At 37.0% G+C, this 27517-nt stretch overlaps 1 protein-coding gene across 5 annotated transcripts in view; it reads right to left on the reverse strand.

Moving 5' to 3' along the window:
* PUM3 (pumilio RNA binding family member 3) overlaps positions 1–27517 on the reverse strand; it is a 65466-nt gene that overhangs the window by 17361 nt on the left and 20588 nt on the right. For all 5 annotated transcript variants that reach the window (XR_003432663.1, XM_027105775.1, XM_027105774.1 and 2 more), the window contains 12 exons: positions 23924–24015; positions 22780–22998; positions 20042–20177; positions 19373–19448; positions 17200–17293; positions 16872–16938; positions 15291–15465; positions 14203–14306; positions 13128–13206; positions 10887–10985; positions 9912–9965; positions 5959–6039 (listed from right to left, as the gene is read on the reverse strand). Coding sequence is in view for 4 of the 5 variants with exons in the window: in XM_027105775.1 (XP_026961576.1) it covers positions 5959–6039; positions 9912–9965; positions 10887–10985; positions 13128–13206; positions 14203–14306; positions 15291–15465; positions 16872–16938; positions 17200–17293; positions 19373–19448; positions 20042–20177; positions 22780–22998; positions 23924–24015 (1276 nt within the window). In the remaining variant the exon portion in view is untranslated. The remainder of the gene's footprint in view (positions 1–5958; positions 6040–9911; positions 9966–10886; positions 10986–13127; positions 13207–14202; positions 14307–15290; positions 15466–16871; positions 16939–17199; positions 17294–19372; positions 19449–20041; positions 20178–22779; positions 22999–23923; positions 24016–27517) is intronic.

Genomic DNA, 27517 nt, shown 5'->3' on the forward strand with positions numbered 1-27517 from the left:
ATCTAACCACCTGAAAATGAATATAAATTTTAACCACTCAGAAAAAATGACTTAAAATTTCAGTACTAAAGGGGAAGACAGAAAAAAAATGTACATCACTTCATGGGGATGGGAGCTCTTTTGCAATTTCAAGGTAAACGTGTCCCAAAGTAGACTCAAAATATGCATTTTTGAAAAAGAGGCATTTAGTGCCACAAATATGGGCTACTTTTAGTGTGGCTTTATTTAAGGTTTAACCAACTCATAAAAGAAGATAAATGCTTTAATCAGTTTAAAGAGGAGACTGAGAATGATACATAGCTTAGGCCAATCTGTACAATCATTAAAAAACCTCCACAACTTTGCTGTCCTTAAAAAACCCTCTGGGGTATTATACCTTTAAAACACCTGCTTTGGGCTTCCCTGGTGGCTCAGTGGTTGAGAGTCCACCTGCCGATGCAGGGGACACGGGTTTGTGCCCTGGTCCAGGAGGATCCCACATGCCGTGGAGCGGCTGGGCCTGTGAGCCATGGCCGCTGAGCCTGAGCGTCCGGAGCCTGTGCTCCGCAACGGGAGAGGCCACAACAGTGAGAGGCCTGTGTACCGCAAAAAAAAAAAAAAAACTTGCTTTAAAAAAAAAAAAAAAAAAAGGGAGGGGGGGAGTAGGCAGTGAAGAACATAAATGGCTGCTATTTATTTTTAATTAACTTTTCTTTTCTTGGCCTAGCAGGAAAAGGGGTGGCATGAAGCCAGCAATGTAGTCTTCAATGTACTTGATCTTCTCTGTGGGTTCTACACTTAAGGACTAGTGCATCGTATCTGGCTTGGGCAGAAATGGTTTCACCTTAACACAAGATGCATATAAAATCCATGCAAAAATACTACTCAAGGACTAGTGCCCAAATTCACTGAACTTTTACTACCTTTCAGTCTGTAATTAAGGAATTTAGAATCTACACTTATGTTGGTCTAAGATTCTGAAAAGAGTGCAATGTTTATAAACTAACAATCATATGAAACTAAAAAATGTTTACTTAAAAATGTGATATCAGTTAATTCTCCCCCAACTCCCCCTTATTCCTGGTTTCCTACCATCAAAAACATTCATCTTGGAAAAAATAAAACAGTATGAGTGATGCTATTTTATGGAGTACTAATTCATTTCTCTTTAACCTGGGTCACACACAGAGGAGAGAAATTTCTAGATGATCACCTGGAGAACACTGAGTGTCGAAACACGTAGAGATAGGGAAGAGGCAGCTACAGAGCAGTTGATTTGTGCTGAATTTGGTCTTTGGGTTCAAGCTGTGTAGCCTTTGGAAAATCCTTTAACCTCTCTATACATCAATTCCCTTATCTGCAAAAGGAAATGATACACCTGCCCCACCTGTGGGCCACTACCAGGAGCAAATCAGAAAATTCACGCTATAAACTGGAAACTGCTATAAAGTAATTATTTTCATATGGAAAACACCCATCAATATACAGCATCTTTAACTATGGAGGTTAAATAAAGCTGATGGGAGTCATGAGTTTGGCATCCTCAAAAGAGCAAAGAGCCCCAACAATGAAGGTTCAAATGTAAAGGTTTTCAATTCACTTTCCCTCTTACTTAGAGAAAATCACAAGAAGGACCACTGTTGTAATATCTTCCCCTTATGCTTTACTCTAAAGCAGGTATGTAAACAGAAGAAAAGTGCAAGAAGAACAAAAGATCTCCCTTGTGAAAATGTGTGGCCATTCTGACCTCGTGTTGGACGCTTGTCAGATTCTTTGGCATTCTTGTTTTGCCAACCCTCTTTTAAAAGGGAAAGGTAAAGGTCAAAATGAAAGGTGAACACTGGAAGTAAGGTTAGAGCACATATGCATTTTCAGTGGAAGAAGAAATGCAAAATGCAACACACATTACTGAGCACCATGCCCATCCATGGTGCGTGTTCCTCTATGGAAGGTTGTGTGTGAACAAAGAGAAACACAGGCTGACCTTAACCTTAAAGAGCTAAAATCTAGCAGAAGAGGCAAGAGGAACTCTTTAAAAGTTAGAAATAAAAATAAGAGATTTAAATAATGGATAAAAACAGAAGTGTAAGAAGAAGGTTAGATCACTGGCAGTGACTGCAGCCTCTTGAGTGTTTTGTTTTAAAAAATGCGGTGATTTTATACAAAAGTCCAACTTTTTGGCTGCACTCAAAAAATTGGGATGAGGTTATTAAACGTACAGAGTTTTGGTTTTGCAAGATGAAAAAGTTCTGGAGATTGGTTGTACAACAGTGCGACTACACTTAATACCACTTAACTATATACTTACAAATGGCTAAGATGGTAAATTTTATCACAATTAAAAAAGAAAAATAAATTGGAAGATCTATCACCATGGGGCTCACACTCCCAGAGGCTGGAGCCAAGGGGGGCTACCGCCTTGGACAGGGCAGGTGCATTCTAGTCCCCCCCCGCCCCTCCCAACCTGGCCTGCCTCGCTCATTTACCTGTCTGGTCAATGAATGTTTCTGAGTTTGTAAGCCCTGGGTCGGAGCACAATTAACTGCTAAATGAATAGACGGCAAAGACAAAAATTATAAGAGTTGAGAGAACGGGGAGAGCAGGTCTGGCTGAGAGATCAGAAAACATTATCTGGAGATTGAATCGGAGCCTGGTCTTAAAGAGAAAAGGAGTGTTTGTTAGGCTATGATTTCAACCTGACATTTCAGGATATCCAGTTACTCTGAATAGAATGCTTAGCAACACTAAGTTTTCTTGGCTATTTTTAAAAGCACTGCATAATGCAACAGGTTTTGTAGTGGCTGCGTGGGAAACACAGACACATGACTCTATATAACATATGGGCAGCATATCTGGCAACCCACAGTTCTGCTAAGTAAATGCCTTTGAGAAACGAGGAGACATACAAGAATGCTTACAGAATTATTTGGAATAGCAAAAAATAATATGAATGTTTAAAGTTACAAATACTATAAACAACCTAAATGTCCATCAACAGAAAAAATGGAAAAATCAACTGTGGTATATTCATAGAGTAAAAAACTATTTGGCATTGAAAAATGAATGGTTTAGAACAGTGGTGGGTAAACCATGGCCTGTAGGTCAAATCTAACCAGCAGCCTGTTTTTGTACATCCTGTGAGCTAAGAATATATATATATATATATTTTTTTTACATTTTAAAGTGTTGCTAAACAAAAAACAAAGCAAACAAGAATATGCGACAGAGACCATACACGACTCACAAACCCTAAAATAATTACTATCTGACCCTTTATTAAAAAAGCTTCTTCCTGGGCTTCCCTGGTGGCGCAGTGGTTGAGAGTCTGCCTGCCGATGCAGGGGACACGGGTTCGTGCCCTGGTCAGGGAAGATCCCACATGCCGCGGAGCGGGCTCACTGAGCCTGTGCTCTGCAATGGGAGAGGCCACAACAGTGAGAGGCCCACGTACTGAAAAAAAAAAAAAAAAAAAGCTTCCTGACCCTCCCTGATGATGACTCACAAACATAATGCCAAAAGGAAAAAGCAAGTTGCAGGAGAAAACACACATCACTTATACAGAATTTGTAAACATGCAAAGTAATACCATAAACATCTACATATAGCAAAAGGATAAGGGAATGCATGCAAATAATAAGCACCAATCCATCACAGCAGAGGGGGGTGGGTACAAGGATTTGCAAAAAAAAAAAAAAAGTACACAAAGGGCTTGAACTTCAACTGTATTTGGCAAGTTTTACTTCTTCATGCCCAATCAGGTGGGAGGCTGGGTGTACACTGTTATTATCCTTTATATCTTCTGTATAGCATCTTAAAGATACTACACTTTAAAGTATGTATCAATATTCACTCTCAAAGAGCAATTGGCCAGTGTACTTACTTCCTTTTTAGAGGATCACTGCTGTCAAAGCAGTTGCATCATACCAACAATTCCAGGGTCGGATTTTATAAGTATGTTTATTTTAGAAAGTACAGTAAGTGGGAAACAGTGTGTATCCATTTTGAAAGGTGAGGGCTCAAATGACCAGGCTGTGATTTCAACCTGACATTTGCAGGAGTCTGGTTACCCTGAACAGAATGTTTTGCAACACTAAGCTTTCTTGGGTATTTTTAACAAGCACTGCATACTGCAACAGGTTTTGTAGTGGATGGTGGGGAAAATGCAAGAGCAATTAGCATTCCATAATTTTATCACTGGCTACGTAGTTTAATGATACACAAAACCCGTTGAGCATTTGTCAGCTGGAGGCAAGACATCAGCAAATGAGGCCATTCTCAGGGAAAGCTGCCTTAAGTATGAGAAAGTCACTAGGAATGTGGGTTAAACAGTTGTGCTTATCAAACTGATAAGCACAAAGAATTAAAACTGTTTCAACAGTGACTTTAAGTGGGATAAATCTTTGGAAAAAATTAATCTAGCAGACAATTGTGGCAAATCCTGAAGGGAGTTTGGTTTCTCTTAAAATCCATTTGGAACAGTTATGCAAATTTTAGTTGTCATGAAAATATTAAACAAAAGCAAGCTTTCAATAGCCCAGCCTGTTTCCATTTTCATGAAACAACTTTATTCATTAGCTAATCTATGGCCTCACATTTCTGTCACTGGAATGAAAAACAATCATTATTGATTGGAGTCAAAAGGGTAATAAAGTCACAAGGAACATGTCAAAATACTCAGTTTGTAACATCAAAGTCCTGCCAACTTGTTTCTTCCCACAATCCTATCCCAAAGAAAGTCATCACAATCTTAAAACAGTCAAGGGGAAAGCTGGAAAATGACAGCAAGGGCATGAGAAATTCACACACTGGGACCTAGAGCTGGCATCTGAAAAAACAAATCTCCTATCCCTCCACTAGTTGGGACATTTTTCCTAATCAGCCAGCTCTAACTGGTCCAGATAGGCTACAAAGAGGCCACAGCACCACCACAGGCCAACAGGTAAATTCTCTTTCTGAACATCCATATGCTTCTCCCTGCAGATGGTGTGGAAGTCGCTTTTGTCACTAAGATTTCTGCAAGGGCCCCATCCATGTGTACCAACTTTCAAATGAATAATCTGTGTCTATACAGATTATGTGCTTTTTAAAATATTTCCAGGTTCGGTCCCTGCTACCAATGTTGCAATTTCTTATGCCTTCCCCCGAAACCTCTATCATACACCTAACACAACTTGCATGCTAGAAATAAAGGAAGGAAAAATAAAAGAGGATCGCAGAATCTCAAGTCAGAAAAGGGGCAGTCATTGCAGAAAGAAGAAAATTATTTCATAATACAGTTTTTACTTGGGTGTAGTTTTTATAAGAGAACAGCTCAGTTGTTCTGAAGGCAAATTTAGGGTTAAGTAAACCGCATTCAATTATTACCACTTTATGGTCATTATACCAGGCTAAAAAATTGAAATGAAAAAAGGAATCTAGTATTCTAATTTTAGTTAAAATTTTTAATCTAACTCTACACCAGCTTTCATGAAATCTCTAAGAAGCCATCACAATTGAGTGAACTTCATCAGTTTTTCTTCTCCAGTTCAAGTCAGGACAGATGTATCGATAAGCTATGCAGAGGCAGTTTCTCCAAAGGGAGAGAAAAAAGGTCATGGATAGCTTCTGCCTGGGTGGACATGAGTTCTTGAATAACTGAGGAATTACTATGAAAATAAATTTCCGATCAAATCTAAACACTGCATCGCTAATTTTTCTTTTAGTATGTTACGTGGTCTAAAAAGTCACATTACCCTAATTTAAGCAGTCTTTTACATATTTAAAGCAACATTAATTAGTAATAATCAAGTAACAGGACTATGGTTTGTATGGGAATAAAGCAACCCCCCAAAATAGGCTTAAGGCAACTAAAAAATAAATACTGGCAGAAAGTATTTACACATTTCAAAATCTTTACACATCTACGTGTGAAATCAAACTTACACACTCACAAATGATGTATCAATTTAAATTAAATTCAAGACTATGTGAATTACTTACTGATATGATTATCTGCTTCACAAGCTTAGTATCATCAATACAGTCAAACGCCGCCAATAAAACCAAGTGGGAGTATTGGCCCTGTAGGAATTGAAAGCCAGTAAAGGTTAAAAAAATATACAGATTCTCCCTTTTCTTCCACCTAAGGAGTTACGTTAAAAGGTTATCACCCGGGGGCTTCCCTGGTGGCCCAGTGGTTGAGAGTCTGCCTGCCAATGCAGGGAACGCGGGTTCATGCCCCGGTCCGGGAAGATCCCACATGCCGCGGAGCGGCTGGGCCTGTGAGCCATGGCTGCTGAGCCTGCGCATCTGGAGCCTGTGCTCCGCAACAGGAGAGGCCACAACAGTGAGAGGGCCGCGTACCACACACACAAAAAAAAAGGTTATCACCCTGACGACGTATCCAGCATAATATAAAGGAGATGGATAAAAGTCATTCCAAAAAATGTGCTCTTATATCAGGACCTAGTTAATTATATTCTAGGGTAAGAAAAAGAAACAGGTAAGCACATCCTTCAATATTAAATAGCTGAGACTCATTTTTTTAAACTAATCAGAATATAACACCACTCAAAAATAGGTATCCTGTTAATGAATAGCTACTTGAAAATTAAACTCAAAGAAAGTTACAGTGACAAGTGGGAAAAAAAAAACTAGAGTACTGCAATCATAAAAAAGAAAATATATAAACTTAGATATAATTATATATACAAAATATACATAATACACATACACAGAAAATCCTGGAAGGAAAAACACTGTCACCACTGTGTTGAAGGATTACAAATAATTTTTCATTTTCTTTGGTATATTGTACAATTTCTTTAAAATAATCCTATATAATTAAAATAGAAACACTAAAAAAAAAGAACTAGAAGAATATACTTATATGCTGAATATGAGAGTAAGATAAAAACAATTGCTTTCAAAAAGGAGAGCAGCACGAGATCATACAAATATACATTAGGACTTTCAGAATCATTACTATTGAAATAACAATTTTTTCCATGATGCTGATATTGTTCCAAGATTTAAAGAACTTCTACTTTGTTAAAAAAAAAAAAGTTTTCAAAGCTTGTGGCATATTCCTTTTAAGTATCCCAGATGATGATATAAATCTTTTTTTACTTTAAGAGGGATTTGACTTTTGCTACCAGCCAACACTCATTCAGAGCCAGATCCGATGAATATGGCAGGAATAACATCTCAACTAGAAACAAACTGGAGAAAAACACCAAAGTCTAACATTTTTACTATATATAAGGCCAACAATCAACTAAGAATGGGCTAAGAACATGAAGAATCAGTTCACAAAGAGAAGTACAAATGGCTTTAAGCATATGAAATAATGCTCATTAATTAAGGACTATAATTAAAACAATGAAATACTATATCCCACCTGTCCTATACACAAAAGTGAAAGCCCTTGATAATATACTAATTTGGCAAAGGTTTGGGGAAAAGCAGGCACACTTTTATGTTGCTGATGAGACTGTAAAGTGGTTCAACCTCTTTAAGGGCAACTGACAACAACACTAAAAATTTTAAATGCATGTACTTTCTGATCCAGCAACTGTAGTTCTAGGGAGGTATCTTACAGACATGCTCCCACATATGAACAAAGGATATGCCCTGGAGAATTATCTGAAATAAAAAACTAGAAACTAACATGTCTGATAGTAGGGACTTGTTAAATGAACTATGGAAGTCATATAATAAAATATCATAAAGTCATTAACGAGAGAGGTAGATAGATGAATATATATTGACATAAAATGACCCCTGAGATGAATTAAATGAAGGAAACAAAGTAGAGAATGTTGTGCATATAGTACACAACCACAGGTTTCTGGTTTTTTAAGTCCCACACACAGAGGCACACCAAAGCGTAAAATCTCTCTGGGTGAATACAAAAAGTGGAACAGAATTTAAATGAGAAATAGACAATTCTACAATTATACTTGGAAGTTTGAACACACTTCCCCAGCAACTGATAGAACTAGACAATGATAAGTAAAATCAGTAAAAACATCCATGATATGAAAACACTACAAACCATTTTGATCTAACTGACGTTTATAGAGGACTACACCCACATATTCTTTTCAAGACATTAACGTAGACCATCCATTGGTCCATAAAATAAGTCATTATAAATTTCAAAAGACTGAAATAATACAGAGTATATCAAGAAATCCCTAATATTTGGAAATTAAATACTTCCAAATAACCCATAGACCAAATCCATGGGTTATATTAGTTTATCTCACTCCTTTAGAAGCAACTCCTTGAGATAAAAGAGACACTGAATTGTTAATTTGCTAACATCGCAATACCTTGTGGGGATGAGGTTGTCCAAAAAAATTTACTGTTGATGTAACCAAATTGTAAAATTAAAACAATCTAATTTTATTACAAATGAGTGTCTTTTACTATTAATACCTTTCAGAACATTTTTTCTGATGTCATTTTATTTTTATATTTTTATTTTATATTGGACTATTGCTCATTTACAATGTTGTATTAGTTTCAGGTGTATAGCAAAGTGATTCAGTCATACATATACATATATCCATCTTTTCTTCAGAATCTCTTCCCATCTAGATTATTACAGAATATTAAGTAGAGTTCCCTGTGCTATACAGTAGGTCCTTGTTGATTATCCACTCTATATAGTAGTGTGTATATGTTAATCCCAAATCCTAGTTTATCCCTCCCTTCCACCTAATAGAACTTTCTATTAACATTCTATTTTTACTCATTTCTGATTTAAAATATTCAAACTAAAATGTTATACAAAAAGATTTACTTAATGATGAATTATGAATCATAAAATTCTCTCATACTCTGAAAACTCCTCACTAGAGAGCCTCTTATTTCATTTTGTTACAGCCAAGTTAGCTGCCTTCTATGTGGTTTTATACTAACTCTCTTCCTAGTCTTGAATCCTACAGAAGACAACAGATATGTATACAATCACAGAGCACCGGTTTATCTGAATTTGAATTAGCATTTACTATATCACGTATTCACTAGATGCCAGTAGTTCTTACTGGATTTTTCAGAGGGAAAAGTTGTTGATATCACTAATTTTAGTTCACCTGTAAATTAGAAGCTATAAAACATAATATATAAAATAGTTCAAAAATTGAAAACTAATGCTTACTACTACATATATTTTAGAATTATTATGGAAAACTATTTAGTATTTAAATACACAGAAATACTATTTTTTGAGGCAACTAATCCTTTAGAAAAAACTTTTTATATCCTCCAATTTCATTCGAAAAGCTGTTATACCATCTCCAAAAGATTCCAAAGAATTATAAAACTTAACTAAAATTTTCTTTGACCACACTACAAATTTAATCTAAGAAAAGAGACAAGTTTCACTTTCTTTTATGTTTTGGTGGTAATGAAAATTGGTAACAAGTTTCTGAAGTGCAATTTACCTAGAGACTAAATATCAGGTCTTCAAAACTTATCTAATAAAAATGGAAAATTGCCACAGTACAATGTTAAATGAAAAAAGGAGAAATTCATTTTGTGTAAATTTAATAATATATAAAAAGACATGCATATGCATAAAAATAGATTATAACAAAATGAAACAATAAATAATTTTCTTGGTAATTTTCTGAACTTTTCAAATTTCCTATAATAGATATAAATACGTTTTATTGTTAAAAATAGTTGAAAGAAATACGTAGGTTTTTTTTTTTTTTTTAAGAATTTTTTTTTTTGATGTGGACCATTTTTTTTTTAAAGTCCTTATTGAATTTGTTACAATATCACTTCCGCTTTATGTTTTGGTTTTTTGGCCCCGAGGCATGTGGGATCTTAGCTCCCCAACCAGGGATCAAACCCACACCCCCTGCATTGGAAGGCGAAGTCTTAACCACTGGACCGCCAGGGAAGTCCCCAAGAAAGAAATATGTAGTTTTTATACTTACATTAGCCACCTTTTCAACATAAGTCTTCATTGTTTTCACAATCACTTTCCTGTCCTTAAAAAAGAAAAATTGTCTCAATGAACTTATAGCTACAGGTTTAGTGATGGATTAGTTATAGATTAAGGTATTTCATAGTTAAAAATTTTATATAATATTAAACTTTCATTGGAGTGGCATACTTTTCATTAGTGGAAATAGTTATTCAACCAGAACCAAAAAATGCAATACACTATAAGTCCTCTCAGAGCTATTATAATCTTAGACTTCTATGTGACAATCCATTGAGACATAAATATGGAACCATAAAATTATTAGTTGCAAGGCAAACCTAGTGAAACTACCTCCTTTTATAGTAAGAACTGAGATCCCTCTTCCAATGTCTGAACTGTCTTCAAATGCATAAAAGTCTAGCATACAGATGGCATTCAATACATTACTTGTTGAGGAGAAATTAAATTTGTATTAAAAAGTGGACGAAAGAAAAAAGTGGACAAAATACAACTGTCTTTTAAAGGCAGAATTATACCAATCAAGGAAATGAGGATAGTTTCTGTTAAGTTTCTATAATTAATATGGATCGTTACTTTTTCCCTCAAAGTACTTAAGAACCATGGGAGCAAATGCACAGCTGCTTATTTTCTTCTCTTTCCTCTCCCTCTCCCACAACAAGATCATTAAATGAGGAATCAAAGAGGCTGACAGGTACCAAAACTTTTATAAACTTAAGCCTAACATAAATAGTGTGTTTACTTGCTTGACACACGCCTCCCCATATGAGACAGCCCAAGGTTTTCAAACTTTAAGAAGACTCCAGTAGAGAAGAAACAAAAGGCTCAAAGGGGAGCCAGTTTCTGTGAGGCCTTGAGGCACAACTTTGCAAAGATAATATTGTTGTGCGCAAGAGGGCAAAACCCCAACCCCAAGGAGACCGAAAAAGTCTAAGGAGAGGCAAGTCAAGCCCTGACTGACGCTTACCTTGGGCGTGCCGTGCCACAGGCAGTGCATGGCCACCCTGGCACCATCGTGTGTGTGCGCCAGGTATACCACTGCTTCTCGGATGGCTTCAATCACTTCCTGGGGAATAAATGCAGTTCAGGGCTTTGGTTTACTCTTTCTTTTTACTTTCTCACAATCTGTCTACTAAGGAGCAGTTATGCACAGAGGATGAAAGGCAGAAAGTATAGGTAGCAAACAATTTAACAACCGCTTCCTGGAAACATTCTTTTCCATCAAGAGCAGTAAGTACTGCTGGCAGGCAATTTCTATTAAAATCCCTGAGTTTTACCAATGTCTGTTCAAAAAAGTACGTATACGGTTGACCCCGAGTGCGATTTGAACCAGGCGGGTCCACTTACACGCGGATTTTTTCAGTAAATATGTACTATAGCACTACACCATCTGAAGGTGGGTAAATCTGCAATCAAAACTGCTGATGGGGAGGGCTGATTATAGGCGGATTGTCCACTGAGGGGGACGGGAGTGTCGGCACCCCACCCCCCATGTTGTTGTAGGGTCAACTGTATACGTATAGTATATTCTAAAGGACTTCTCAAGAAAAAAAAAATCTAAGAGTTGGCTGTGGGAAGAAGGGAGTTTTTAATAAAAAAGCCAGATAAAATAAATAAAATGTTCTTCCCTAAAAGAGTCATGTATATAACAAGCAGAAAACCAAAACACTAATTTTGTCTGAAAAAGTTTTTCTTTTTTAATTTATCACTGGATTACCTCTGGAAATCATATTAATAATTCACCGTAAAGACACTTAAATAACATTTCTCTAAGAAATATTTATCCCTACATTAACATTTAGACTAGGTCTTCACTAGGCCTTTACTCAATGACCTTTAAGTAAAAACCCAATCACTAGTTTATTACAAGGTAATTTTAGCTTATTTTTAATCTTTATTCCTTATTTTCAATGTATATAATTTCATAATTATATTTGGAAGTCTAGCATATAGGACATAAGTGAGTTCTGCCAGCTAACAGCTGCGGGGCCAGTTTAGTCCATTCCCAATTTTAAAATTTATATTAAATAAATACAAAGTCTCCTGCCAGGAAGGAGAAAAGTGGCCTATTTTTATCAATAAGGAACAGCAATTTCACCCTTAACTATCTCACAATCTTTTTCCAGGATAAATCTCAAGAACATAGCTTTCAGCTTACATACCTGAACTTATGAATCTCTTCAAAGCTATCCAGTTGGGGAGTTAAACATATATTCCAATTATGCTTCTTTTACCTCCAGAAGTTTTTTTTTTAAAGTCTCTCTATTGAAAATGCCCCCGGGGCCACAAAGACCTGTCTGATTATTTTATATTCACACTAAGTTCCCAATGATTTTTTGCTATTACTAAAACATATTCAACATTAAAAAGATAAAGACTTTCTACTATGGAATATATTCAAATGATTATTTTCTCAGTTCTGAACATAAAGTCCTGCCTCAGTAAATCCAGAACTGTGAGATACTGTGCGGTGCCAGAACAAGAGAGAAATCCCCTAAAGAGAATCAGCAGCTGCTGTGGTCACTGAACCACATGCTTAGGTAGGCGGCTACTCTTGGAAAACTATTCTGCATGTCAATTTTGAGAGGGTCAAAATTCCTATGAATGTTTAATCTGGCATATTTGTTAAAAAGACATGAGTCTCGTTACTTGCTTATCGCTTATTATTAGAATGAGAACAAATGGATGATGAGTTTACAGTATGATGAGGCAAGCAAAATTCAGGGGACTAAGTGAATTCTCATCTATATTCCCATCACTGACTTGAAGGGCAGTACAATTTACCTTCACGCTCATGTAAGGTCCAGTTTTTCACGGTTCACTTAGTGTCCTCCCGTAACCTTTTAACACCAATATAATTTTTTGTTTTTGTATCAATACAGGTGAATTTTGAACTCCCTGAATGCTGAATATTCCTCCATGTTAGTTAATTTTCTTATTAGGTTAAGCTAGAGGATGCTCTCTGGATTATAATTAAAATATAAAAATTCAATGAAACTGATAAAATTATGGTCAATTCTACTGTCTTTCTGGCAAAAATCTAAATGGAATTAGTAGACTTCTTCAAAGGGAGTTTAGAACATTATCTTTTCTAAATAAGGAAACAATTGTTTAAAATTTTCAAAAGCCAATATACATCAAAGCAGTATTCCACGTTTTTTACACAGTTCTACATGTTTCAGTTTAAAACCTAAAACCGAGAACTTACTGATCTCAGCTTTGGGGGTGCATAGGTAAAAAAGTCCAAGAATACTTTATGTACCAGTGAGTGCTTAATCACAGCTTCTCTGAAAACAGAAAAAAAGAAGAAAAAAAAGTCAGAAATGGTACCACAATAATACAGAGATAGGTAACCTCGGTCGCCCTAAAATAATCAAAACAAGTGAAATGGTTTTAGCAAATTTCATTTGTCATAAAATAAATCATATCTTTAGCAATACTAAGACTAAAAAAAAAAACTTTTAGACCTATTAAAAAATATATAGGTCTTGGTTGCCATCTACAACCAAGACCAGAGTACAAGTTTCTAGTATCTAATCAGCAAATATGAAATTATCGTTCAAAATACACTCGACTTTCTTAAATAAGGACATCTATATTCTTTTACACAACAATGGACATGTTATTAGAAATCCACATGTAGACTATTTTTTAATGGCTATTTTCTTTCTGTCAAGCCTCCTTTATAATGCGTCAGTTTCACAAAATCATTTTAGGAGTTAAATCCTAAATAGATCAAAACAGTATCAGCAATCGCAACAATACCTAGTTGATCCAAGCCTCCTAGTGTGACACTTGGTGAATTCAGGTGTACAGTGGAGGCTAACGATCAGGCACCAAAGACTTCAAGTTCACACGGAGTATCCACGGAGACGGCAAAAACATGTTGTTTTTAACAGCAAAGCACTGTTCTGAGCGCTTTGGAAATATTAGCCCATTTAATCTTCATAAAACTCTATGAAATATATACTACTATTATAGTAATTTTACAGATATGGAAACTGAGGCACAGAGAAGTTAAGTTGCCCAAGGTCACAGTTAGTAACTGAGAGAGGCACCAGGATTCACACCCAGGAAGTCTGGTCCCAGACGTAATGCCCTAACCACTCCACTGTGGTACAAATTCCACGAAGGCCAAATGCATGGGCTTTTAGGTCTCACAATCCAATTTAAATAACAGACTATAACTGGGAAACTATCCACCTTTTCTCTGCAAAGGCTATGTAAAACTTTCCTCCTTCAAATGCCATTTGTTAAGAAAAAAAAAAAACCAGCTTCCTTACTTCTGGGCCATTGGAGTTAGAATCTGTTTCATTTCATCCATGATAAGCTCTAGTTTTTCTGGTTGTACCTCTAATACTTTGTCCAGAGTTGGGTGATCTGCTGACTGCAACAGAAGAAAAATCAAACCCCTCTAAATTTAATCAAGTTTCTTCAACTTCGGAACAAAGAAAATCAATTATTGTCGTTTTACATAAACTTAAATTTTTAGATTTGCCATATTTACATAACAAAAGCCCCGCTGTAGATACACTCACAGGGTAATTTTTGATTATCTAATTCTCATTCTATACACCCACCATCGTACTTCCAGAGCCAAGCTAAATAACCAACCAGCCAGTTCATACTTGCCAAGCACCTAGCATGTGCCTAATCATAAGATCAAGTAGTCAGTTAACAAATTCTTGCCACCAGGTTTTGTAATTAGCTGGATATTCCTATAGTGACTGTGACAAAGGAAACAAAGCACTAAGTTCAACCCAGGGGCTGAAACTGACTAGCAGAAGAAACTCAGGAATCAATCCATCTCCCTTGAGATAAATATGTGTATTTGTATCCTAAAGTCTGAAACTGATCCTTTAACTGTCCTAGTCCCATTACTAGCCTTGTACTAAATCCAAGGTTGGGTCTCTCTACTCTGCTTCCTCTCTGCATATGACCCAGGGAAGGGTAATCCACAAACATGAGGAAACATGAGAGAAGGCAGCAACAGGGAGCTCGATGCCCTTCAACCAGAGCTGGTTAAGGGGTGTTTACAGAGCTTCACTGACTATTAAGAATCTTCTTCCTTGGTCTATCTGACTGTAGAAACAGAAGTACCAAAGCATTACACACAGTACTTGGGAAGGAGTAACAAAAGTAGTTTTAATTTATAGGGGATTTAAAGATTGTGTTCTGGGAGAATGAAATGTAAGTATGATCACTTGCTTATTACACCAGAGACAAAATAATCCAAGAGGATAAAGGCTATGAGGTAGTCTCTTAAAGGAACAACCAAAGTAAAAATACATTCTGAAAACAGGGCATTGGAAGGTAAGGAACAGCACACAGAGAAAGTAAAATCTCTAGGAAAAATGTCTTGAAATCTCACCTTGTAAAGCTGAAATGTGTTCCCATAGAGCTCTTCTGTCAGCATGTTCCTCTGCTCCAAGATGGCTTTATCATTGTAGGCGTACTCCACGATGGCGGACGCTTCCGCATGCCGCAGCATCTTCCTCACGTGACCTTTAAAGCTTCTCATTATCTCTGCAATCTGTGCTTTACTCCTAAACCCAGCGTGACCATGGGAAAAGAGAAGTGATAGAAGGAGAAAGATGGGTGGCAACAAAACATAACACACTTCTTCTGAGACCAGCTCATCATTGTGTGTGGAGGTGGCTAACACAGAGAAACGCTACGAGAAGGAAAATCAAATTGCCTTGTATTTCTACCTTGTATTTCTTTCTTTTCTTTTTCTGTTTTTTTTCTTTTTTTGGCCGCGCTGCACGGCTTGCAGGATCTTAGTTCCCCAGCCAGGGATGGAACCTGGGCCCTCAGCAATGAAACTGCGGAGTCCTAACCACTGGACCGCCAGGGAATTCCCTCTACCTTGCATTTCTAAGTGACTCGGGGGCCAGCCTGCCTAGGTCTGAAAAGACCTAGGGTCTTACCAGCTGAAAGACCCCGGGCAAGGTATTTCACCACTCTGTGCCTCAGCTTCTCTAGTCATAGAATAGAAAGAATAAGGTTGATGTGAGGATAAATGAGTTAAGATGCACTGAGAACTGTAACCAGCACATAGTAAGTGCTCAATAAATGTCAGTTCCCATTAGTAAATTGTTCAGCTTAAAAGAAGCGGGGTAGAAGGAGAAAAGGAGACGGTAAAAGTCAAACATGCAGGATAATATGAATAAAACATATTCCAGGATTCTTTTTTTTTTTTTTTTTTTGGTAGTACGCGGGCCTCCCACTATTGTGGCCTCTCCCGTTGCGGAGCACAGGCTCCGGACGCGCAAACTCAGCGGCCATGGCTCACGGGCCCAGCCGCTCCGCGGCATGTGGGACCCTCCCGGACCGGGGCACGAACCCGTGTCCCCTGCATCGGCAGGCGAACTCTCAACCACTGTGCCACCAGGGAAGCCCCAGGATTCTCTTTTAAAACAGGGCTTAATCACAAATATTTCTATTCTATCCTAAAATAATCAAGCGGCCAGTAATTCTAGTCAGGAACACAGTTTTTGAAAATTTGTCAGCTGTACTTTTTGTTGTTGGTTAGCATATTTTGGCCCATTATTATACTTGAGACAGGAAGACAAGTATCAATTCCACCTAGTTTAGGAAATCCTCCCATCTCGACATTTCCTAACCCACTAACCCTGCTTCTGAGCCTACTCACCTGCCCCTCCCATCACTCCATCTTCTAAATAACTGGTGACTAATTTAAAGTTCATTATAACCATTTCTCTTCTTCCAGGGCTTCAGGATATACTCGTAAGAACAATGAAGACAATACCATCATTGTACATTAATTTTAATAACATTAATTTTTTAAGACCATACTCATTGCAAACATCACAAGCATCTGCTTAAGCCTCCTATTATGCAACTTTTAAGCAACATTTATTTGCACACAATAGGTATCCACACCTTTAAAAAACTAATAAAAAAATATTTTATAAATAGAACAACTCACCCATACATGAGAAACTTCTTAACAATATTTCTGGAATACTTAGCTTTACTTAATTCAACCAAATCACCTGAAAAACAAAATACATTACATTAATGATAACCTCATTCCAGTCCTCCAGAAACAAGGGAAGAACTAACTGCACAATCTTGGGAACACAAACGAATAACTCCCTATTTGTCCCAGGCAAAAAATACAAATAAACAGCAAAGGTCCTGCAGAGGACACACTGCTATCCCTCAACAGAATTCTTTTCCAGGACAGTGTTGGGTATTTCAAGAGAAAACAAGCGACTTCTTACAAACAATTACGAAATATATATAAGAAATACCTCGCAGTTCTTCAAAAGCCTGTTTCCTCTGCTCTTCGTTGCCATACTGAATGTAACACTGGATCACACGAGTTGAATCATGTGCAAACGCAATCTGCAGGAAAACAGGTGGGGCCTTTAGACAAATTCTCTCTGAAAATATGTTTCTATCATATTATTTATGTTGTATTGCTGCCTCTTTTACAATTCCTTGTGAGGAAAAAAAAGTAGGGTCTTCATAGCTAATCAAACCTAGTTTACTTGGGAGTAGAAATTCTTGTTTAATTGTTCAGAATGGCATTCTTTGGTTTTGCTGGCTACCGTACAGCATCGAGACAGGAATGCATTTAAGTATTCTGCAAGATTCTATCATAATTCAAATCAAACCTGTCTAATGATTATACACACTTCATTTTTCATTTCTCTGATAGTTACTTTCCCTAAAAGAGGAATTTTTCAATGCAAAAATTCTATTATTCTATGATTTTTTAAAAAATATAAATGATCTAAGAATGTTTGGCTTTGGCAACCAAAGTATTACTACATAAGTAATTATACCTAATTATTATAATAATCTAGATGCACACTGGCAATTACATTATGAGCTAATCACTCCATTTCTCACATTTTCATTATAATCCCTGAACATACATCCAGTTATATTCCTAGAATTTCAAATCTGATTCTCCAACCCAAGCCCCCTCACAACTGAAGCCTCCTTCAGTGAGGATTAGATCCTCACTGAAGGACTTGCTGATCAATTTTCTAAAGCAATAACCACAGATAATCAGTCATGCACTATTATTTTTTATATGCTACAGTCTACTTTAATAGTGCTTATTACTTGTTGCTGAGTCTGTCTTTAAATTTTTAAATTCTAACAAGTCAGAAGGTGAAGGTATACCTTCATTAAAGTCATGGATTTCCGAAGAATTTCCTTAAGGGAGATTTGCAGAGACATTTTTGATAAAACTTTAAAAATAATTTTTAAAAAGAAATAAGGCTGTTTTGTGCATATGTTGATTACCTACTATGTAACCAATATATGTGCTTAAGTATATTTTTCTCATTTAAACTCAAAGCAACCTTAAAAGTGGGTTGTTGTTATTAGCACTTTATAGATTAAAGTAAGTTTATGAGAAGTTAAGGAACTTGCTATCCTTGGGACCCTGGGGATGAAACTCAACTTCTCTGAGCCCAGATGTATCAAATGTTTAATAGGGATGATGACTAAGTTAAAGGATACAAAGTATGCACTGGTTAGCATAATTCCTAGCACACAGTAAATAATCAATAAATAGGCTGTTATTGTCTAAAGGCACACGTATGTTAAATAGCAGAGTGGGTATTTGAATACCAGACTAACCCCCAAGTCCATGGGCATGCAGTAATAACCTAAGGGTAATTGGGAAAGGATCTTGAGTGTAAAATATTTATAAATTGAGTGTAACAGACTACTGCTAGAGACGAGGAGGAGTTCCAACCTAAAAAGACCTTGCTGGCTTTAAGAAAGTCCTTCAAAAAAAAAAAAAAAGACAGTCCTTCAAACTGCAATACAGCATCTGGTTAGACCCACGTACGTGGTTCGGCAAAGGCTGCCCCTCAAGGGTCTCCAAACATACTGAGTCTGTTGGCTTACAAGTGAATATCACTAAGTATTTATCCAAATACACAAGAATCAACAGAAGTTTACTATAAAACAGGATTAAACAGCAACAACAAAAATCAATTCAGAAGTCCCAAATCTATTATAAAGATCTTTGCATGATGCTTGTAAACGCAGGAAGAAAGTAATCATGTGTTTGCATCACACATACAAAATAGCCAGCAATTTAAAACATATAAAAGTATAGAGTTCACAGCAAGACATTCTAACAAACACTGTTGAACTAATAAATTTCTCGAGATAACTTTAAGAGAACACTGATTTTTTTAAGTAAATTAAAATAAAACACTGATATTTTAAGTAAATTATTTTAAAATGAACAGCCAAATACTTGATCGCCTTTTTATAATTTCCCGGCAGTAAGGTCTCTCACTATTAAATTTTTTAATCAGTATTATAAAAGGTATTTGAAATTTGAGGCCAAATACATTAAAAACAGAAACAATTTCACCTGCCACAATGGTCAACTACCCTTTATTGAGAGTCAATTTCAACTGTTAAAATTGCAACTAAGTATGCCCTACTTACAGTTTTAATTTTCCCTTGAATCAACTTCTGCAAATCATTCATCAACTTCACTCTTTTTTCTTTGTCACAATCTTTTCTATAAAAGAGGCAGGAAACATAGCCTAAGTAAAGACATTATTTTAAACACACAAAAATAAAAACCATACCATTGTATGTTCACCCAGTTCAGTATGATTTTCTCTTTGGAGAGAGCAAACTGGACATTAAAATTACTATTCCAGAGCAGCCAGAGAAAAGTAATTTTCTCAAAGGCAGAAACTCATCTCACAAGGTATAATTTTACACATCAATCTAAATCTTAACAGCCAGAACTTCAAAAGTAAAGAAAATAATAAAACAAGTCCAAGACACCAAGTACTCAAGTATTTTAAAACCTAGCCGAAAAGAATTGTCCTTCATTTTCTCAGAAATTTCTCAGGAAGGACGTCAAATCCATTTTAACTCTCATTCATTTTCATAAGCAGATCTGACACCATCCGAATGATTCCACACATTTCTGCAACAGGCAGACATCCAAACACTGATGCCTCTACTGGAGTATTACGAGTACTCCCTAAATAACCCAAGCGCTATGTCATTTATCTTAGGACATTTCACTATTTACTAGGTACACTGTTACTCCTCCATCATCTCAAAGGGCCTAATAAAGATGCCATTAAGTAGCATTACCTTCTTAAGATCTCCCAGATCTGCTTTGCCCGAACAACAATGTCGTAGTTGGTTTTATCACTGAGTTGCCTGCTCTGCTTCAGTTCTTTTTTCTTTTTTTTGAACTCATCCCATTTGGGTTTCTTGACTGCTGGGTCTAGTCATTACAAAAATTATTTTCAATTACATTTAACATTCTCAGTGCCATAAACAAGGACAAATTAGGCACCTATGGCAATCACTAATCAAGATCATTACTCACTGAGGAAACCAGAAGGAGGAAAACATCATTCCCTACCAACTTATACTTTATTTCATTTTCTGAGCAGTTTACACATTTTAAATTTGGTTGACACCAACCGTTCATTTATTCAACAGCTACTTATTTAATCTTAACAGGATACCTATTAAGAAAACAAAAGGAAACTAAACAGATTATAAAAGCAATTTAAAAAGTTTAAGCATCTTTCTCAATTGTAAAATAAAATTTTACTATAGAACATTAAGGTCATTGGACTTTAGGTATAATCAGTTCTCAATGAAAACAAAAATTAGTCCAAACTAACACAGGAAAAACCATATTCAAAAATTCACTCTTCTGAGTGCTGTTATGTATTAAGTGATTTAATTCTTACAACAACCCTACGAGGTAGGTACTATTATTATCCCCTTCATGTCAGGGAAACAAAGGCACCGAGCAGGTAAGTTCCTTGTCCAAGGTCACGTTAACTCCTAAGTGACAGAGTCAGGATTCAAACCCAGACATGGCTCTAAAGCTTTATTCTCTGCTGTCTCTTACTCATGACAATGCACAATCAAAATTCCTCAGTTCTCTACAATTAGGGTCATGCTATAAAAGTTGAGTATCTTTCTATAGGTTATTGTTGGTCTTCACAATCTAAATAACTTATTAATTGAATGAAAAAACCCAAAGAGGCCAAACAAAAAAAAACTTAATAAAATGGGTATTATTTAATGAGTACCCTGCAAAGAACCCTTAGGAGAATAAGTTATTTCTAGATATCTCCCCTTCTCTGATTAGAAATACACTCAAAAACCAAAATTCTCCTATAATCTCAAAACCTAGGGATTAACTATTTCCTTCTTGTCTTTTCCCCTACACATTTTATATGAATTTCCTTATTGTCTTTACTTAAACATTATTATACTGTAAGTATTCTTCCATGAAACTAAATATTCCTCAAGAATATAATTTTTAATGGCATTCAATATACTACAGTGTATTTAGTTACTCCCCTTTCTGCTCACTTGCTTATTCCCAGCCTGGTAATAGAGGATGACAGGCAACAGAAGGCATATTTACCATTAATATTAGGGCATCATGTACTATGCAGCAGAGGATAATAACCAATCCAGAGTTCATTTAATTCTACAAATATTTGGGCACCCTTGACATATGCCATGCTGGGTTGCAGCAGATACAACCAATTCTGGGGATGTCTAGTATCCAATCCCCCTCAGTTGCTGGTATAAAACTGAGAAAATAAAATCAAAGTTCCATTTTGAGATGCCGGGAACTTATCTTCTATAGCAAAAGGAACCAGAGCTCCACTATAATAAGACGAGGATGTGTGTGCACTTAAAATGCAGGGGTCAAGAATTCCAGTGTGGAAGGGAAGATTTAGGACCTAATAGAGAAGCTAGGAAAGAGTAGGTAGGAAAGAGAAGCTGGAAGAGAAGGGGAAAAGAGAAAAAATGGAAGCTAGAGCATGTAAGAGTCCTCCAGGCCTAATGAGAAATAATGAAAATTTCCCTCCTTTCCTCTCTCCCTACGCCCCTGTCTTGGAGCAGCCCTAGGCAGAGGAGAGAACAGGGACCAGGTCTAAAGAACTGGAGTAAAAAGGCCCCATGGCAGTGGTCTCAGTTGGCAGCAAAGGAGCAGTGTCAGCCTATGCCACACTGGAGAAAAAGAGTATGAAAGACACCAGAGAAGTTCTCGTGATGCTGCAGAGAAGGCATATGCATGACAGCACGCGTAACCTGGAAGCTGCTCGTTTGAGACCAGTGCAGGAGAGATGATGCACAGCAAGGGCAGGCTGTACAACAGACAGCAAAGCTCTGGGTTAGAGACAACCGCTTAAACATCATGACGAAGAGATCAGTAGTTTGTTTCAACAAAGAGGAGCCCTGCCAACACTTCTAATCAGTTAGCAACCTAGCCTGTTCAACCAATTCAAGTCAAATCTGTCACATGTATACTATACCTTCTCTGGAACTGTTTACCGGGTCTGAGCCATCTGATGGGTTGATGATATTAGAGTGGCCTGAGCCCTGTGAGGGCAGGGTCTATATGTTTCTTGTTCACCAGGGCATCCTTAGCCAAGGTGGATGTTTAGCTGGGACACACTGGTTATTTAAGTATTAAATTTAAGTATTAAGTATTTGTTTGTTGAATGAATGAGTTCATTAATTTTAGCCTACAGAAAGGAATGTTTTACTGAGGTTCCAATGCATAAAGCCAATACAATTTAGCCTAATTCCACAGCTAGGGGAATTCAGCAAGGGCCTAGGAAGTAAGGAATTCTAGGTACCAGAGGACAATTTTGACCAGGGAAGATGCTTTCTGTTTTTTATTTAATCCCATCTACCTTCCCCCGCCCCCACCCCAAGTGTTGCCTGTCAAGGAACAAGAACAGGTCTCTACCAGACTTCTAGAGTCCCTGTGCACGGCGGTTCAGGCAATAGCTCAGGCAAGGCAACGCTTCTGCAAAAACTCTGCTAAAGGAATCAGTGCTTACCATCATTTTTACTGTCTGGCTGGAATTTTCTCTTCCTGTTGAATTTATCTGCCTGCTGGAATTTGTTCTTTGGTATTTTATCCCCTTGCTGCTTATTCTTGAACTGCTTCACGCCTTTTTTCCCAGGTTTTGTGGCAGTTTTCTCAAAGTTCTTAGTTGTGATTTTAGGTCCACCTTCCTTAACAACTTTTTTTGGGAAAGTCTTTGAAGAACCAAAATCTAGTAACAATAATAAATAATTGTTAGTTCAATGATCCTGGGCCTAGATCTTTTATCCACTGGATTGTATTTGTTACAGAAAATTACACACTCTTTAGTGAAACATACTTTGTTTTATTCTCAAAAATGGAGCACAGTAGGACTTAAAAAATCAAAACAAAATTTAAAAACTTACTCTGATTATAAAATTATAATACAGGTTCATTATAGAAAACCTACGAAGTAGAGAAATACATAATAAAAACTACCCATAATTCGAGAGATAACCACTATTGTCAATTAGGTGTACTTCTGTTTTAAGCACATATCACAAGATGAGATATTATTTTTATGTTTGTGTGTGTCTGTGTGTGTGTATTTAGGGCATCAATAACATAATAGGAATCTAAGAATAAAATGAACATTTAAAATTTAGAAAGTATATCATATATAAACAAATTTAAAATGTTTATTTTTCAGAATTTCTAGTTGCAAGAAAAAAAAAGATTGCTTAGGAAACTAGTCATTGACACAATTCCTGACTTTTCTATTTTGCAATACTGACACCTGATGGAACAATAAAGACATCACAATGAGAAATCCTGAAGATCTGGCTCACCAGTACACGTATTAATCAGCCACAACTTATCAAACGTTAAAATAAAATGTTGTGAATTAGCGTGACTGAAGTGAGGGAACAGCATCACTAGCCGACATATCTTTCAAAAGTACAGCATTCACCAATTATCCTGGCAATTTCTGAAAGGTCTAAGTTTCGCAGGGAACATGCAAACTCATATATAGTAACACCTACTTTCTCCTACTACTTTAATCCTAACTCTAACCCATGAATAGATTGGAATCTGCTACATGCCCCCTCATACCACCAACTGCTCCCTCCAAGGGCCAAAAAAACTACATGGGAAGCATGTTTTGAGTATCTTACCACTGTTTTTATGAAATCTGTTTTTTTCTTGTGATGGCTTTGTACCTTTTCCTGTGATTTTTTTTTTCCCTTTGACTTCCATTATAGCAACTCTGGAAAACAAAAACAAAATCCAAAAAAGGATCACTGAATTGCTCTCATCCAATAAAAGTCATTAGTGGTCACTGCCACATTTACTCCTTGAGGTCACAGATGCAGGACAAATTAGCTGCATCCAGCACAGGCACCCATGAGTCCAGGAACTACACAATCATGACTTCTAAGATTGTAAGAGCGAAAATAAATACGATACCAATACAAAAACTAAGAACACACACACACCTTGGCTAGTGTGTGATGTTTTGGAGGCAACATTTCAGCAATAGTAATGGCTAAAAATAAATCATTATTTACACTAAGCATGATAAAACTGTCAGTGTTTGCATTACTTACAACCTGGGAAGACTTTGTGATGAGAAAATGACAATATTACCACTTGATTTTTTGGTCTCTATCCTAAAAAGCCAGGAACAAACATTGCACTTATCATATATTCAAATTTAATGAAAAAAGATTATCTAAAAGTTCTTTATGTAACCCAAGGTAGCTAAAACAAAAACTAACTTCGAACGTTTAATCTGTTATTCTTTAAGAGGCAATCAAGTAATTTTCAAAGACCTCCGAAATAAGATTATTGAAATATTTAATATTTCATTTTAAAGAAATCTGCCTAACAGGCTGCTTCTGGATAGAGACCCCACCGTGCACATGGCAAACAACAGATAACCCCTCAGCTGCCCAAGGCTCCTGAAAGCACCCGAATGTATCAAGAGCAAAAGTTATTATGTTTTATTTGTCTATTTCTGTACCTTCCAAAGTTGCATACTCAACTCATTTCAAAATTTCTAAAGTTGACCCTCTCGAGTAGATGCTAGGGATCCCTAGACAATTCCAGATATTTCTAGACAAGAATTTTCCATTGAAGAACAACAAATTTCTCAAGATATTAATAGATATAAGAGAAACAAGGGGTTCTGGGGTGAAATGTATTTGGGAAACTCTTAAATGAAAATAATGAAGGAGGCATCTTTAAGGAAAGGCAGATTCTTGTGCTAATTTAAGCCATTAATCACCAAGCACAAGCTAAAGTATGCAGGATTTTCCAACCGTGGTTGAACCACTTTTTCCTGGAATATCTCTAGGGACCAGTAGGGTCTCAAAGAGCACTCTGGAAAATGAATGGCCTCTGAATTACTCCGTTTCCTTAGATCATTAATGACTGTAGGGTCACTGTCACTTGGCTATAGCCTTCATAACCACATCTGCATCCCTTAGCTCTTCTGTGCACGAACTTTTTATTTTGATATGTTTAGTTTTAAAGAAGAGTTGGGAAAGACACAGAGAAATGTCCAGTATACCCCTCAGCCTCCCTTAATGTTAACATCTTACCATGATGCATTTACCCAAACTAAGAAATAACATTAATATGATGCTATTAAATTTGGATTTCGCCAGTTTTTCCACTGACGTCGTTTTTCAATTCCAGGATACCTTGCATTTAATCATCAAGTCTTCTTAGTTTCCACCAATCTGTGACAGCTTCTCCATCTCTACTTGTTTCTCATGACCAAGACAGTTTTGGAGAGTACTGGTCAGGCACTGCGTAGAATATCCTACATTTGGGGTCTGTCTGACATTTTCCTATGATTCTACTGGCCTTACGGATTTGAGGGAAGAATACCATAGAGATGAAGTGCCCTTCTCATCCCATCACATTAGGAGGAGCATGATATCGACATGACTAGTGATATTAACCTTGATCACTGGTTAACATAGTGTTTGCAAGGTGTCTCTGCTGTAAAGTTACTGTAGTGTTTGCAAGGTGTCTCTGCTGTAAAGTTACTATGTCTCCCTTTCTTTTTTTTTTTTTTTTGCGGTACGCGGGGTTCTCACTGCTGTGGCCTCTCCCCTTGCGGAGCACAGGCTCCGGACGCGCAGGCCCAGCGGCCACGGCTCACGGGCCCAGCCGCTCCGCGGCACGTGGGATCCTCCCAGACCAGGGCACGAACCCGCGCCCCCTGCATCGGCAGGCGGACTCTCAACCACTGTGCCACCAGGGAAGCCCTATGTGTCCCTTTCCTTACTCTGTTAGAAGCAAGCCACTAAAATTCAGCCCAAACTTAGGGAGAGGAGAATTAAGCTCCACTTTCTAGAGCGGGGAGTATTAAAGAATTTGAATCAATGCATTAAAATCCCCAAAGCAATTAATAAATATTTTGGATATGTTTTGAGATCATGCAAATATCCTGTATCCCTCACTGATTTTAGCACTCTCCAGTGGATCTTGCCTGCAGCGATTTCCGTGGTGTTTACATGATGATATTCTATTTCCCTTACTTTTACCTTCATTATTTTGTATTCTTCTGTAGGGAACATTTATTCCTTCTCCTCATTCATTTAATCATTTATTTACATCAGTATGGCCTCATAGTATTTTATTATTTGCGATATGGACTAACAGTATCTTTGTATTTTGTTGCTAAACAAAATGTATTTTGTTGCTTATAGTATTTTATTATTTGCATATGGGCTAATAGTATCTTTGTATTTTGTTGCTAAACAAAATGTATTTTGTTGCTTAGTATTTTGTTGCTAAAATTGTTCCAGCTTTGAAATCTCTAAGGTTGCTTCTGTGTCCTTTTCATATGGTCCATCCTTTTTTATTTTTTTTTCCTTAGCATGTCCTTAATTCCTGGCATTTGTTCCAAGTTTACCTTTTATTTTCCTTGCACAAGCCCTAAAACCAGTCATTTCTCCAAGGAACCCTAGAGAAACCCTCTTATTGAGATCTGAGTGCTAGGTGTGCTTGTCACTGGGGTGTCACTGCTTCTAGGTCTTTTCACCAGACAGGGCTAGGTAATATATGTATGTATATTAGCCTATGTGTATACACAAACCTGTATTTCTGTACCTATTAAGTAAGTTCATACTAATGTCGCCAACTCTAATCACGTGCCACAGGGTTATAGTTGGTAAAAACAAATGTACCAACTATAATGTGGTGTTTATTTACAGTTCTTTTTGTTTTTTCCCTCACAGTATCCATTCAAAACACTGCTTTCCAAAGTTACTTAGGTCAGCTCTTTTCCCTCCACTCCTTCAGTGAGGTCTTTTTATACATCTGTACTAGTTAGATGCATTTTGTTCCAGTCTGCATTCCATTTCCTGACATGTCAGTTGACTTTCTTTTCATCTGCCTATAGTCAAGTTCATTCTTTTTGGTGTACAGTGCTGATTTTGACAAACCCACAGTCATGTATCCTCCACCCCAGCACCTTACAGAACTGTCCCACACTCCTAAAAGTCCCCTGTGGAGCCCCTTTGCAATCATCCTCTCCTGGCTCTCTTGGCAATGACTGATCTTTTTTCTACCCTCTAGCTTTGTGCCTTTTCAAAAATGTCCTATAAATGGAATTAGACAATATACAGCCTTTGGGGTCTTGCTTCTCTCACTTAGCAAAATGCATTTGCTTGGGGACCCTGTACCATCATATACAACCATCACACTCCAGTGTCTTGGAATTGTCTCCTCTTTTTCCCTTCCCTCTACTACCC

Source organism: Aethalodelphis obliquidens, unplaced genomic scaffold (assembly GCF_003676395.1).
Source record: "Aethalodelphis obliquidens isolate GAN/ISIS:26980383/991018 unplaced genomic scaffold, ASM367639v1 scaffold7, whole genome shotgun sequence".
Classification (NCBI taxonomy): domain Eukaryota; kingdom Metazoa; phylum Chordata; class Mammalia; order Artiodactyla; family Delphinidae; genus Aethalodelphis; species Aethalodelphis obliquidens.